Source organism: Dryas octopetala, chromosome 2, assembly GCF_963921425.1.
Source record: "Dryas octopetala chromosome 2, drDryOcto1.1, whole genome shotgun sequence".
Classification (NCBI taxonomy): Eukaryota; Viridiplantae; Streptophyta; class Magnoliopsida; order Rosales; family Rosaceae; genus Dryas; species Dryas octopetala.
Window position 1 is genome coordinate 3,180,599 of NC_141367.1, and position 17,079 is coordinate 3,197,677.

Sequence of the window (17,079 nt, forward strand, 5' to 3'; positions counted from 1 at the left end):
AGAGTGATACTACTACATGCATACAATAAAAAATGAAAAAATATTAAATTTTGAAATCCAATTCATATAGTAATATTACACATAAAAAGGGTTCTAACTCATTTTTCCACTCTTCTTTAATTACCCACTTTGTTGAGCTAATTTCAAAAGCATAATTAATTGAAATTACAATGTTTTACTTTTTTCTTTTAATCTCGTTTTTTTTATTAAATAAGATACTACCATGATCCACATCAGTTGTTTTTAATTAAATAAGATTCCAAAACAATTTTGGCGCTGTAGTATTATATTTTAAAGTAAATGATTATAAAGTCCAATTTTGGGCTCGCACTACTTTTTAAGACTCAGGTTTTTTTTTTTTTTTTTGTATTTGAAAGAAGTCCAGTTTATACCAAACCGGTCCTTCTTTTCCTTTTCCGATTCTCTCTCCGTTTATCTCTGTCTCTCTCCCACTCCCTTTTTCATTCTCTCCCCATTCTCTCTCTTCAAAGGTCGGAGAGAAAATCTTCAAGACCATTTGTGCTCAGCCTCAGTGCCACACTGTCCATAAAGGCGCTGGTCACAAGCAGGGCAATCTTCTCATCTCTCTTTCACTAAATCTAATCTTCCTTTGTTTTTTGGTAATTGATTTCCGTGATTTGTTTGTGCCTTGTTTGGATCTGAAAATCATAATGTTTTTTGGTTTTTTCTATTTTAGTTCTTGTACGTGTTCTGATTATAGCCTTATAAGTGTATGACTTTTGTTTTGAATCTTTTGATTCATTCTTTGGTATATTCATTCCTTCGGTGGGTATAATATTAGATATGATCGATTTCTTCATCTAATTTTGCATATTTTTATTTTTTTAATATAATTTTTCCCTTTTGGTTGTTGAGAAAGCATGAAAAAACTGATGAGAATATTAGGTGCTATGCTTTTAAGTTTTTATTTTTTAAATATTAAACAATAAAAAATCGAGTGATTCTGGCCTCTGGTAGTTTTAGTTATAGCCAAACTTTTTTATTTTTTAAAGGTGCAAGCTTGGTGTCAATTTTTTGACTTAGAATTGAAAATGTAAGTGAGACTTTAGTTGCTACTGTTTGTCAGTAACAACTTGTTATTGCTACTATTTGTTAATAACAATTTGTTATTGCTAGTGCTTGACAGTAACAACTTGTTATTGTTACTGCTTGGTAGTAACAACCTTAATTTTACTATGAATTTTATGTTCTTAGGACATGAAATCTCACTTATTTTGATTTTTTCATACTGAGTAGTTGAATATGTAAGGTTTGCTGTCAATTATTTACTTAAAATTAAAAATGTAAGTGAGGCTCACTTGTTATTGTTATTGCTTGTTAGTAACAATATGTAAGTGGAGCTATGGTTGTTACTGCTTGTCAGTAACAATATATAAGTGAGGCTATGATTATCAATATAAGTATAAACATAAACTTTCACACTTTCGATGATAATTGTTATTGTCAGGCAGTAGCAATAGGTAATTGTTAATTACTATTCGATAGTAACAATTATATTTACTATTAAAACGCAAAAGATTATGGATGTCTCATTTTGATTTTTTTTTGTTTTATATTAGTTATTATTTAACATGTTTATAAAATAAAAAATACTTAAATTATGATTATTTTTTTTTTGGTAGTTTATGTACCAATTGGCACTGAAATGAAAAAAATAAATAAATAAAGAAAAAAATGGCATTTTAAAAACACTATAGCGCTATAGTAATGGCGTCACTGTAGCACCGGATTTTTTTAAAAGTGGGCCACTATAGTATTTTACTGTAGCATGTGGGCCGCATGAATAGTAAATTTTTAAAAATGGACTTTAAAAAAAAATACCCTATATTTTAAGGTGGAGGGTAATTCTTTTTCGGTCAAAGGATATAAGGTGCAATTGTCAGGAAAGAAAGAAAAAAGGATATAAAGTGCAATTGTTAAAAAAATGAAAAAATATAAAGTGCACTTAACTAACTGATTAGCGAATAAACCTAACAGAGTTAATTTGTCTTGTGCAGTAAATTAGTGTCGGCTTTGAAAAAAAACAAGAGAAGTAATTAAATTAGTGTCGGTGAATATTAATATCTGAAATTGGTCAAATAATAAGACACTACATTATAAAGGCATATAGGAAAAGGTGTGTTTTGCTAATGTGGGGTCTTTGTATATGTAAGACCTAAGGAAAGTGTAGAATGCGTGATTGTGAGAACATGGGGGTGGTTGCTGAGTCATTATCCCACAAAATTATGGAGTTATTTCTGTGCAAACAAACAAAAGCTGCTTTCTCTTTCTTCTCTATTTGTTTATTATCCCTTTATTTCATGCTCTTCTTGCAGTGCATGCTAATCTGTGCATGATATGTAATTTTGTTCGGAGATAATGACATGCCCCATGCTGTTAGCTAGTTAGCTTTTTTGCTAGCTAGGTCATAGCATGCCATCGATGCATGTGATCGATGATTTTGTTTGATGATAATGACAAATATAAGGGATACATGGTCATGTCTCACTCCAAAATTAACGTGGTATAATGATTCAAAACATCCATTTTTCATGTTTTTTTTTTTGCAAAATTATCTTTACAAAAAGTTGTTGAGAGAAATTTCACATTAAATATGTGAGAGACTTACTAGTGGTTTATAAGGATTTGAGTTATTCTTCTCATTGTCAATTGATTTTGAGATGAATCTCTAGATTTCTTCATGGTATCAAAACATGTTATCCACGTGATGTGACTAACGGTCACACGTGCTCTCACGTCACCCAATATAAATTGTCCACGTGTTAGGCTTAAATAACGCCACACGTGCGGAGGCGTGTTGAGAAAAATTTCACATTAAAGATGTGAGGATCTTGCTAGTGGTTTATAAAGATTTAAGTTACTTATTCTATTACCGATTAATTTTAGAATAAATGCCTAAATTTTTTCAAAAGTCACCAAATTAAAAATTCATTTGATTGTCATCATCATCATTACAATATTCATCATTACAATATTTATCGGAAACAATATTATTGTCTATTAATTATTTAAACATGATTGAATATTTAATTTTAATTTAGTTAATTCCCTGTAAGAATAATTATTGAATGCATGAATGCATGACGTGGTGAAAAATATCATAATATACTTCAAAGGGTTATATAGTTCTTTTTCTTGGTCGAACAGAAAGGAATTTATAGTTCAGTGCATGTTAAAGGCTGTGCGCATGCTTATGCATAACATCACTACATCAGAATGTAATCACTTATTCGAAACATATTTTATTCCACGTATGTTTAATAGATAAAGTTATGAAATATAGGGTGAATATATATGTAATTATTAAATAATATATAAATCAATAATAAGCAATTGCAAGTTAATATTCTGTGAGCAATGTTTAAATATATCTATAGTGATTAAGTTAACTATACTGCAATCAAGCAAGCAATCAATCAACAACAAGACACTAAATTTTTAATATAGAATATCCAACTGATGAAACTATGGGACTAAGTCAAGAGTTCAGAAAGGGAATAATAATGATATTAATAAATTAACACAACACACGTAAATTACTTGGACTTACAAACCGATCTTCATCATTGATATATAATTTGCTAACCATCCATCGTGGGTGGGTCTAACTCGAGGAATTTGGGGCTGCTGAACTCGGGAAAAAATGCTTCCACTTTTATTTTTAACAAAAGATCTTGACTTTCTTTGGCATAGATCGATCGAAGTTTAGTTAAAGTACGTACTGCCTTCTTATTCAACGAACCCAAAGTGCCAATTAGGTAGAAAAGCAGTGAGCAATTAACCCTTCAAAATATTAGATTAATTGATCCAAGTTCTAATTGTTGGGAAAATTGGCTTAGATTACAGTTATATATGTATCATATATTGGATAAGCTGGCCATGAATCCTTCATATATAGCATATAAAGAAAGAAACTATTCACACTAATGCCGATACTTCGTGGTAAAACTCGACACTCGTTTAAATTTTGAGTGGCTAAATAAGAGGGGATGATCATAAAATATCGACGTGCATGTGTTATATATGTGAACATACACATGCATGAAAGTTCATGGTCGAACACATAAACAACTTCTTTCCCACAACAAGTTGTACTAGAGCCCAAGCAATGCTTAAGAATTAGAGTCTCTTGTGATCAAATTGGAGCTAGTTAGGAATCGAGTTTGGATCGTGATATGACATTTGAAGAAACTGAATTCGAGTCTCTTGCAATCAAGTTGGAGCTAGCGAGTTTGGATCATGAGATTGATATTTGAGAAGGGAAATTGAAACTCTTGCGATCAAGACACAGTTAGCGAGTTTGGACCATGAGATGACCTACGTAATCCCACATCGGATAAGGAGTAATAAATTTATTGGTATATTAACAAAGAAACCACACACAAATTTTGTGCTAATAATACTAGTTGTCCCACATTTTTTTCTCACATTTGTATCCCACCTGATGTGTCATTACTTTACTGGAAGGGTATTTCCTTTTTCTTTTTTAGGTTTTATTTTTTAATTTTTAGTATCCAATGTATGAATGGCATGTAAGATGATATGAAATTGTGGTATAAAAATGTAGCATTACTACACAAATGCCCATGTTTTTTTGGATAAAAGCTCATATATATCTACTTGGTGCCAAGAGTGGCAATTGCAAATTAATAGAGTAAAATATGAGCTTGTATGATATGTAAGTGGGCTAGTGAAAGTGCGTGATCGGACACATCAACTAATTTCCACATGACACTAAACATAGCATAAAAAAAAATTTAAAGATTTCTTGTTGGTTATTGGATGATACATTTTTCTTTTAACAAACTTGACTAATTCAAGCTTTAATCATGAAAATTGTATCCTATCATCGTCAATATATATATTATATCCATTTCAACTTCTTATCTCAATGATTTTAATGATAACTTAGAACACAGCTTTTCAAAACAAATCAACAACCTAATGGCAATGTCATACTGGGGAAGTCAACATGTTCCCTCATGGTTCAGCTAGCTGGACATTCCCTATGATTTTAAAGCTGCAGATTTGATCAAATTCTCCATACACTATTTCATTGACATCTTGAAAATGATAGCTAGAGATCCATACACCAAATTTTTTATTAGTTTTCAAGTGATTCTCTCTGTCTTCTCTTTTCTTTAATGCCTCTTTCTTCCTCAAACAAATCATTTCAATTAATGGCTTTGGACCAAAAATAATGAAAGAATATAAGAAAATACCAGAACCCATTAGTGGTTGTGTAACTTGTGTTGACATTGAACTCAACAACCATGGACTTAGCATTTCTTACGTGGATCCTATCTAAACCCCAAAGGCCTAATACATGACAAGTAATATCTTATGTCACCGACCATTTCTTCAACCTTGACTGTTTTTTTTTTTTTTTTTGGGGTTCAACTTCAACATTGAAATAAATTTCTTAAATTCTATCTAAACCCCAAAGGCCTAATAAATGACAACTAATCCTATGTCACCGACCATTTCTTCAACCTTGACTTTTTTTTTTTAGGGTTCAACTTCAACCTTGAAATAAATTTCTTAAATTAAATTCACATATTAAAATATTAAAGATTAGACTCCCTACACATAAATTAGCTAATTAAACAATTAGAGTCAATGACAGCCAGGATAAATTCATAAACAAATTGAGGCAAACTGATGGTACGAACTGGGAGACATTATATTCGCATATCCCATGCTATTCGAACACCTTCCATATCCTCCTCCACAACTTTCAGGCTTAAAATCAGAGTGGATAATACAATCCCAGCAAACCACAGTAATAGGATTTTCAGTTTTAACTCTTAGGTTTTAAGAGTAAGCACTGGGAACAACAACCATAGAAATTTAGATGTTAGATTTTAACTCTCGAATTTTAAGAGTAAGCAACATTGTCACAAATAAGATCCAAAAAATGAGAAAATAGTATTCCATACTTTAAGAAAAGTAAGAACATTCTCTCTCGGTACCACCAGACAGTGTAGTTTCATAATCAAAACCGTTCATATTTTAGGTCCCTTCTCAAGGTTACTCCTGTAAAAAATCAGCCAAATCAGTAATTGTTTGGTCATCAAAACTGTGCAAACAAATGCAGTCCATCAGATAAAATTGAAATGATCTTGGCTGTAATAAACTGGTTAACAGTTTCTGATTTGGCTGATTTTTTGCAAGGGTAATCTTTGAATGATGTTCTAAAATATGAATGGTTCCGATCATTAAATTGTAGGTCCGAAAATAATGTTCTTATCTTTTTTAAAATAAGGACATCTTTACTTGAAAATTTCTATATATAGGCCCATTCAGGTACGGACGTCCACACGTTTGCACCTAGCGCTAAGCACTCAGCGATAGGTTCGCATGTTTGCTCGTCCGCACCTGATTGAATCTGTATATGTGAGACTCTAGAATTTTCCGTATTTTATTTTTCTGTTGGTTTAATTAAAAATTAAGTTTTGAAAAATTTTTCTGAAGACCAAGTGACTAAGGTTAAACCTTGGTAGCGTAGAGCTCATTTTTCTGAGAATAACGACATTTGGTTTGTCTAAATTGGAGTTCGAATGAAGGAGTTACGAATTTTCAAAGTTGGATAATTATTTTAGGTTATTATTTGATTTTCAGAATTTTATTTAGAGAAGTTGGATTTTCCACAAATATTCTGGAAATCAAAATAAAGTTTTGAGGCCATAGATAATTAGTACTCAGCCTCACGAGTCCGTAGAAATTTTTGGGAGATTTTTCGGAGCTCGGATGTATTTTTGGTGATTTATTTAAGTTTGGAGAAATTAAAAAAAATAGAAAATTAAAAAGAAAACCATACATTGACATGGCGCGATCTGAGCCGTTGATCGCGTCAAATCGGACATACGAAAGGACGACAGCGTTTGACTTGGATTCAGTGCGGTGTGGCGCACAAAGCTTACCTTGGAGATGCTATCCAGACCGCAGTCGGGCAAATGACGCTAGCGACGATGGATCCTGGCTACACGCCCTGAACGACGTGCCATTTACTCCTGATCCGCCCAACCACATGCTGATCCGTCCGACCTACTCCTCCCACTCTGTTTCTTCTCAAGCAACGCGCCTCGACATGTTTAAACCCCCCAGACTCAGTTCGGTTTTTCCCTATCCCACATTGAAAATTCACTAGTTTTTCCCACTTTTTCAAACCTTTAAATAGAGAACCACCCCATCCATTTCACTTCACACCTCCAGCTGAAAGCTTTGTGAAGTTTCAAAAGTTTTCTTGAGACAAACCACTTGTTGGGAGTCTCTTAAGTTTGAAATATTTGTTTGGCTTGTCTTCTTGGGTGCCCTTAAGGATTTTGCACCTAGGTACATCTCAATCAAATAATTTTGGCAATTTGTGGGGAAACTCTGCCAAATTTTTTACTTGCCTTGGTAAGCTCTTTGGGTAAGACTCTCGAGCTAGGTTAAGTTATTTTATTTTTAGGTTAATTACTTATTAGACTTTAATTATATGTTTTAGCAATTCTATTTGTGGAGATTAAGCTAAGGAGGTCTACAACCAGGTATTTAATCTTTACTTTCTCTTTAAGGTTTTTGTGCATGATTACTTAGTTAATTTGGATTTTTTAAATTAGTTAATCATGTCTAAGGTGGATTTAAGTACATAATTAATTAATTAACTTAGATTTATTAAATTAATTAATTATATAAATCAAATTGGATTATAGAATTGCTATAACTAAAAAGAAATATATTTATTAAGAGACATGCAAATAAAGTTTAAATTGGATTAATTTACTCTGCTTGCATGACTAGTTACTCGTTAATTAATCAATCTAATATGGATTGAGGGTGACCCTATTAAAGTAAACGAACACGTGATGCCGAGGTTAGTATCGGCTGCTATTGCTCTGCCGGCTTAAGGATACTGGAACTAATATATGTACATATATATTACAAGGAGTGATAGCTTATTTGTTGAACACACATATCCCCATATGCCAATGACTATACCCAATCTTTATCTATAGCTAGACTCTAGGAGCCTAACCTTATAATTAAGCCAAAATATAATGATCGAACGCACAAGACAACTGTGTGTCTCAAGTCTGGGAACCAGTTGTATTATCATGACTTAATGAATTCATGTTGACGGATATGTAATACTCCAGTATAGGTATTCATTCTACGGTTATGTTTAGCAAACTATGTGATGGGACTCATGATCTTTCCTAATATCTCTACACTGATAATATGAGATCGATTATCCTAAACATTAAGTAGAGATAGATCATGCTGATCTTACCGGATTTGATAATGTCCAAATATCAATCATATGACCAGTAATGTTTTAGGATAAGTACTAAAGGATATAAGTCTTATGTTCATATATAACTTCTTTAGGACATCATTCCCTTCATTAAAAATTCATGGACCTCTTTTATGCATACACACACACACATATATATAGTGATATAACGTGTATATGGAGGATTTGACATAAAAGACAGGTTTGCCCGTAATTGATCGAAATATGTATAACATACATTATTCATTCAAAACAATTGGAGTTAGGGCACATATAACCAAAAATTTAAACTATGAGCTACTCCAAAAACAGGAGCTTGCTCCAAGAAAGAAAGAAAAATTTCAACTAAGGACTCCCATTGGAAGAAATTTATATAGAGAAAGAAAATCAAGAGATCGAGTTTAGAGAGATGTCTTCGTGGGTCTCTATTTATAGGCAATGTGAGTGAGAATGGATGGTTGAGATTAAAAGGTCAATGGATAGCTAGGATTAATTGGAAGGGTCTAGAATACCTTAAATAAATGCAAGAAAATGTATTTTAGGGGCTAAAAACCGAATCGTGTTTAGCGGAATTGGCCGAGTCAACACGTGGGTCGTGTTGTGTGTATAAACAAGTAAAAAAACCTAGTTAAAGGGATAAACATGCGCGGGTCAACAATCGGGTCAAATTGGATCTGGTTGGGCAAGCGGGTTACTCATAAGGAACAGATGGCACATATTTTAATGAGGTCGGATGGTTCAGATTAAAAAGTTAAGAGAGATCTGGTGTGTTGCGGTGTACCATAACGTCATGCTCCTGCATTTGAGATTTTTCCATGCAACCAAGATTTTTCTATACGTCCCGATTGCAGATCCGACGGCTGGGAATCCCAGCATTCCTCCCTTCTCTATCAGCGTCTCTGTCAATGTTGTGTCAACGCATCCAAAGAATCAAAACACAGCTCGTGTCAGGCTACGTCAACGCCTAGTCAACATTTGTAATTATTTCTAATTTCTAAAATTCCCCAAGTTTTAAAAATTCACCAAAAATAGTTCGAGACTCCAAATAATTCTTTGAGAAATTCTACGGATTCCTCTTGATTTGTTCTTTTTATCTAAAGCCTCAAAACCACAATTTGACTTCCAAAAAAATTATGAAAAATCACACTTTCAAAACTAATTGTTAGAAATTCTAAATAATCCTAATTGTCACCATCCAAACAAGGCCTCTCTTTGGTCCAAGGAAAGTTCTAGAACTTCAAAAAAAGTTCATATTTTGCAAAAAATAAATTAAGGAAATTCTAAATTTCTCAAAATAAGTTGATGAAAATTAAAGTGACTAAAATTAAATTAGGGCAAAAAATTTAGGGCTACCATATTGCAATAAGGATTTTAAATCAAACAAAATATGATGTAATATTAGTGATAGGGTGTGAAATCTCAAACTCATTCCTCGATTGGATTAACTATCTTAACCCTTTTGAGCCTTGCTCAATACACACAAATTTAGAGAGATCTTTATAAGAGTTTATAGAGAGGCAATCATTTTAAGAGCTTTTAGACTTGAGAGATTTGTAAGTTTGTAATTCTTGGGTGTAACTAGAAATTTTCTGTTGAGAATCTAGATTGAGAGGAGCGAGGTCTCAGTGTTAGGGAGATCGAGCCTTTTTTTTTTTTTTAACTGTAATCTTCATGCCTTTTAATGAATAACCATCATCGAAAAAGTAGCCTAATTTAAGATTAATAATTAAATAAATAAATTGTTGTGTTTTTGTGGTTGTGCTTACTTTTAGTGTTTTGTTTATATTTTTTTTTTCCGCATATGAGGGTTGGGGTTGTACATCTCGATAAAATTCAAGGATGTGGGTCGAGTTAATCCCACGTCAGAAAGATGACTCATCAGTTTACAATATATAAGTTAGGTATCCATCATCATATTGAGCTTGCTCTCAACCTATGATGGATCTAGGTGGTTTGCTAGCTTATTCATGTGAATGAGGCAAATATTAATCGTAGAGAACTTATATTGAGAGATCTTTTAAATAACTTTATTTTAAGGGATACATTGTAGGATCAATTCCACATTGTAGTTCAATAATCTGAACTAACTATTTTCAAGTTTCACAACATGTCCCTTAAATGAAGCTCCCTAACATTTAAGGAATTCCTCAATGGATATTCCTTGAAATTAACCATAAGACTGTCCAACTTTGTTTGTTCCTGATGGTAATCTTGTTTTTTTTTTTTTTTTTTTAATTTGAGGAATCAAATCATAAACGTATTCTAGTCCTAACCCATTAATCTACCCATACTCACCGATTGAACTGATCCTCAAGACTTGCTGGCCAATGTTGTTACTGAATCAAATGTGAATGTTAAGCATTTCTTTCGATGCCCCATGTTTTTAGTCCCATAATTTCTCATCTATTGTATTTTTGGATTTTTTTTGTAATATGGATTTTGAATTATAGATTTATAGGTTTATGTTTTTTTTTTTTTGGTTAGAGGAGAAAAATGCCAAAAAGCCAAAAACAAAAAACACACTTGGTACAGGTAGAACCGTAGAGGACACAGTCAAATGACACGTGGGCATTGTGCACTGTGCAGTAAAAGGTACTGTTTGTATCGCCGAAGGATAATGAAATATTACTTTTTTGCATCTTCTGCTATTCAATCATATGGTCAGTTTGACCTTCAAATGGACAACATTGTAGGCTTTTTCTTATGAAAATTGACTTCCAAATTAGTGCACAGCAGCCAAAAAGAGACTTCCAGAGTAGTTTTTAATCTATAAATTTTCTCTCGAAGGCATGAGAAGAAAATGTGCTGTACAAAAATTGAAAAGCATAAAGAAAAAATAAAATACTTTAAACTTGACACGTATTCAGATCAATTCAATAAATGTAATGATGCCATGTGCGTGAGGCAAGATAGAAAATAACAAAAATTAGGTTTAATTCTCTTCTTAATCAACTTCAATGGATTCGGATCCTTTTTTAATTTTTGTTTTGTTTAATTTTTCTTGACTTTTAATTGTAGTTCTGTATTTGTTATCCAAAGTGAAGAGCAAATAATGAAATAAATTCTAACTCTTTTGAGTTTGAATGAAATTATATAAATCTTGAGATTTATATTACACGGTTAAAAATTAAAATAAGCAAAAACAAAACAATCAAAGAATCTAAACATATACTTAATTCAAATACATTGTTAATGTTATTGGTTGCATTTTAATGCACGACAATGTATTTAATTAAAGGTCATTCTCCCATTTCTAAACACTTCGATTTTGTTAGACGTGTGACCTTTTAGTTTCTTCTTAATTCAACAATAGGAAATAAAATTAATTAGAATTGGTTTCTAATTATTCTCATGAAGTATCAAATTACCATTTTGTCCTTAAGTTTTCATAAGCCAAAAGTGACATCTAGCAAAATATCATTGCACTCTTCACAAGTAAAAAATGGTGTCTAGTAGAATATCATTGCTACTCGAATTAACTTAAATGAAATAGAAAATTTCCATCTCAATTTCAATATTTTATAATCCCTCGGTCATTATAAAATAACTAAAATTATCCAAAAGAATACCACTAATAACTAGGGTATTAGCAGTTGTTTCTAGTGACAATAATACTTCATGTCGACTTATGTCTTAAGCATGCTGTTAGCATTCATCTTGAGCCAAGATCGAACTCTCCATGAGATTTATAATTGTATTACTTATAACTTCCCTTCTTCGCACACAAAACAAATTCAGAATTGCTTTTCATTTCAAGGCATAACTTGTATCCATGCCCTTCATATTCATATGGAGTTCGCTCCCAAAAATATAATCATCCCTACCCCCTCACGTCAATCCCACAAACTTCTTATCTAGTCTCATTCGATCACAACGGAAAAGTAAGTAAAAATAGAAAACTCACATTAAATTTCGGAATATATAATTAGGCACAAACTGATGTATACCTTCCACCACGCATACTCTTGTTAGGCCGAGTTTAACTTTGAATAACAAATTTTAAAACCATGAGGTCCATGAGGTGAATTATGTGCAAGTTTATGCCTACGCGGCTACGCCACTTGATTATAACACTTAGATATACAAATTACTCCCATCTAGCTCTACCATGGAAAATTCTACCATTTCAATATGCAGTCATGCAAAAACACTTACAATGATTACAGGTAGTTAGGAACCTTTCCACCACTTCATTTCAGCTGTCCCAAAACCCCTTTTCCCAATTAGAAGCCTTTGTTTTCACATTTGTTTCTTCTTTTACACATATAGTCATGACTCATGACCCAAATCCATATTTGCAATAATTACAGAATATATTACCTCTCCCCCTAGCTTGTTTGTGACCCTTTGCTACAAGGGTTTCCAAATTAACAACTGTTTGCATTCATGGCCAAGCATCTATATCTATTATCTTGAAAAGCAATATTAATAAGATCTCCTCCACTTGCAACCCATAAAGCAAAACCCAATTATACATCATGATGGCCAAAGAAAGAACAAAAGAAAGAAATAGTAAACAAATTAGTTAAATGCAATAATAAACAAGTAAAGGCAAAGAAGATTCTTGATGTCATTTTTGTTGTTGTTGCAATCACAAATTTTTTTTGTTTTTTTTTATACCAATCCAATGGCTGAGATCTACATCCTTTCTAGTAGACCCCACCACACATTATTACAACCCTCCTCCTCAGATCTACACCTTGTGTCTCCCCCTTCCTGTGTCTCTTTCCTAACATTTATCTCTTTCTTCTATATGAAGTTTATATCTATATGATACATCAAGAACAGCTGCAACAATTGGACCCATTACACCAAGGACCACATGCACAACAATAACTTACAAAAACAAAAGAAAAAGAACAACAGAATTTATAATTCAACAAAAAATTAAAGGCCATGTGATCAGTGATGAGTATGATTGATGATTGATGATGATGATGATGATGATGAATCAACCGGATTCCTGGGTTTGCTGACTAATACTCTTCCTGTGGGTGTTGTCAAATTCCCTTTTTACCCTTGTCTCAATCCCATAATAACTGACATACCACTTGACAAACTTCCTCAACCCAGTGGCCAAGTCAGTGTTGGGCTTGTACCCGAAGTCCTTGTATGCCAAGCTCACATTGGCGTGCGTGAAGGGCACGTCCCCATTTCTTGGCATCTTGATCACATGCTTCTTGGCCTTGGTGGCCAAAAGCCCCTCCAAAATCGACACCAAATTCCCCACCGGCACCGGTGAAGTGTTCCCGAGATTGTAAATTCTCAGCTGGGCCGGCCCTTTCTTCTTCCCCCCGCTCCCGGTGCTCTTCTCCGCTGTGTCCAACGCGCCAACGCACCCTTTCACAACATCATCAATGTACGTGAAGTCACGCGCCACTTCCTTGTCGTCCACAGTTTTATAAACATCAATTGGCTTGCCTTGCAATATGTCCTTGGTGAAAAAAAAGTAGGCCATGTCGGGTCGGCCCCACGGTCCGTAAACCGTGAAGAATCGGAGCCCTGTAAGGGCAAGCCCGTAAATATGATTGTACGTGTGGGCGATTTCCTCACCGGCTTTTTTTGTGGCAGCATACAGGCTGGCGGGTTGGTCGGTTCTATGGAGCTCCGAAAAGGGGTTTTCGGTGTTGAGCCCGTAGACGGAGCTCGACGAGGCCCAGACTATGGAGGGCTGAGGATTGGCCTTTTTTGAGACCTCGAGAAGATTGACGAAGCCGGCAATGTTGGAGGCCACGTAGGACTGGGGGTTTTGCATGGCGTAGCGCACACCCGCCTGTGCAGCGAGGTGTAGTACGTGGGTGAAAGGTACAACATCGAACAGCTTGGTGAGCAACGGCTCGTCGTTTAGGTCCCCCTCGACGATGAAGACCTCGTGCTTGGCGAGGAGGGACTGCCGGGCCCGCTTCAACGACGGGTCGTAGTAGGAGTTGAAATTGTCGAGACCCAAAACGCCGTCGCCGCGCTTTTTTAGAGCAAGAGAGCAGTGGGACCCGATGAAGCCGGCGGCGCCGGTGACGAGCACCGACATGCCGTTGGGGCGGCGGGGAGTGGAGGAGTGGCGGACCTTCTTCTCCCAGGCGGTGCCGCCGAGTCCTCCGCCGTAGAAGGCGGAGGAGAGGAAGTTGTTTGTGTGTAAATGGTGGGCCCCACCGGCTCCGTGGTCGCCCGAGAGCGGTGGGTAGTTGAGTGTAAAAAAGAAGATGAGAACAAGAGCTACTAGCAAGGTGGCGCGGAAGAGGAGTTTGGAGGAGGCGCTGAGGAGCTTCGTGCTGTTGACGCGGCGGAGGTAGCTGTTGTAGCGCTCCAGCTTTATGGTCTTGCTTGTATCTGGTGGGGAAGCCATTACCATTTTGCTAATTCTAGACTTCTAGTAGTAGTACCAAATTGAGGCACCAGGTAGCGCCTGTAAAGATTTGCTAAAAAGACAAAGAGAAAGGAGAAAGAGGCCAAAGGGACTCGAGCTGAATTGAGATTGAGCCCTGAATTTCTAAAGAGTGTAGAAAGATTAATATAGAGAGAGAGAGAGAGAGAGAGAGAGAGAGAGAGAGGGGGTTGGTACTTGGTGTTGGTTGGCGACCACTTTCTTTTTCTTTCTTAATTACTCGCTTACAGATAGAAAGTGGAATGGAGAATTTGACTATGAGATTACCCCTCGTTTTGCTTCTTTATTACAGGAATGCCACTTCATGCCAGCTATGAAATGAAACCCAGACCATGTGAGATAGCGATCCATAAGTCCATACCACACGCATCAAGGTTTGAACACAACTCTGATGTGTCTGTAATTAATTGTTTCCAAGTAGGGAAAAAAATTGGAATTTAATTAAATTGCAAATAACTGAATTACTTACTAGAATCTCCACCTTCTTCATCTTCTTCATCTAATTTCGGGATGATAAGAGTACTAATTATAGAATAATCACGTGGGTGTGTTTCCATTATCTCATAATTAATTTCCTTCTGGAAGTCAATGAGTTCAGAGGGAATTTTTCCGTTTACATGCTTTTTTTCCCTATATGTCTCAGCAAATAGAGAAAGTAAGGAAAAAGTTGATATAATATTTTTATATTTACATGCCTGTTAGTTTGTGACCGTTTGTTACCGACAGAGTATTTGAGGTATGGACTATAGTCTATATGCATCTTTCATATTGTACATTATCATATAATACAATATAATACACATACAAAGTACTTGTACTTCGAGTGTGGACTTCATCAACTTTGAGAAATATGAAGGAATTCTCCTGACCATTTCTTTACGAGGATCTTTTTTTGAATACTGACTTATATATAAGCAGATGAAAATTAGCATTCATTCCAAAGGTATGCTTGAAGGAATCTAGGTACCTAATTCAAAATTAATTGATAACATGAGAAGTAGTCTAAAATTTTTATAAACTATTATGTAAGGCCTCACATTTTTAACGGGAGATATTTTCTCTCAACATGCATCAGCATATATGATGTTATTCAAGCTTAATACGTGGACAATTCATATTGGGTGAAATGAGAACACATGTGACATTTAGGGCAATACGTGAATAGTCTGCTCTGATACTATAAAGAAAATTGAAGCATCCAACCCAAAACTAATTTGCAATAGAAGAAATAACTCAAACCTCTTATAAACCAGTATGTAAGGCCTCACATTTTAATGTGGGGTCTTTCTTTCAACACTCTAGTTGATGGTAGAACGTTACTCGCAAGAGGGTAGACGAGTAGATAGGGGGTTCGACTACAACAATTGTGTTACGTGTTTGTGTTGGACGGGTCATGAACAAAATTCTCACATCATAGAGAAATGAGTTTGTTCAAAAGTTTATATGAGCGGGCATGCAGCATCATCTAATAGGCTAGTCTTTTGCATAAAATCACAAGAGCCGAGTCGGTGACACTAAATAGATATAAGCATATTTTGAAACTAAATTATGTAATTAAAGCTTATATGACGGGAATTAATGTTGGCTGTTGTTGCCCGGAATATCGAGTATTAATTCAAGTATTCACCATGGAAGTGGATGCATGCCAAGCGAGAGGTAAACGATAAAACAAGTCCTAGTCGGTGGTCTCAACTCTCAAGTATAAATTATCATATATATGGCTTAATGTTTTAATGGTGAGCTGGCAATCAAGACAATACAATTTTTTAAGGATATGCGATACTTCCTCAGCATCTTCACTAAATAGGAGGAAGAGGAGAGCCAGTCCTTTGAAATTAATGCTTCAAAGGATTGGCATTGGCTAGTCTTTTTCCATTTCGTTTTTAATGTTTAATTACAATAATTACAGAAAGAGAAAGGATTTTATTATTTTGTTTCATTTTCGAAAATTAATGGGAAAATTATATAATATGATAATATGAAAAATGCTTATCGCCAATCACGTTTTAAAAAATTGACCGAATTGACTTTTTTTAAAAATTTATTTCTTCAGTACATGTACGCCACGGAATCTAATTAAAGTCTCCTCCTGAATGATCAAATTGCTGGCCTATTGATTACCCATGTGCTCTCAAGACTAAGATGTCTCAACGATCAATACCGAATTAATTCAGTATTAATTTCAAATGTAATCTCTGATCTTAATCTTATTTTCTAATAGTATAATGTTGGAGATTGTTTTTCAAATTTAGGAACTAATTTATAATTATTGTTGTCTGAACTTTCGTAATTGTTTTTGGCTAATTAATTAAAAGGTCCGTTGATTTTAGATACCAAATTGTAATGTTTTTTTATTTTAACTATCAAAACGTTTATGTCATTCCACTTTAAATATTAA

The 17,079-nt window shown here is 34.5% G+C and overlaps 1 protein-coding gene across 1 annotated transcript; it reads right to left on the reverse strand.

The window, feature by feature from the left end:
• Window positions 1-12,845: 12,845 nt before the first annotated feature.
• On the reverse strand, window positions 12,846-14,847 carry GAE6 (UDP-D-glucuronate 4-epimerase 6). The gene has a single exon (XM_086232740.1). It carries the CDS (start codon window positions 14,646-14,648, stop codon window positions 13,251-13,253), a length of 1,398 nt encoding a protein of 465 aa, XP_086088866.1. The 5' UTR covers window positions 14,649-14,847; the 3' UTR covers window positions 12,846-13,250.
• Window positions 14,848-17,079: the final 2,232 nt, after the last annotated feature.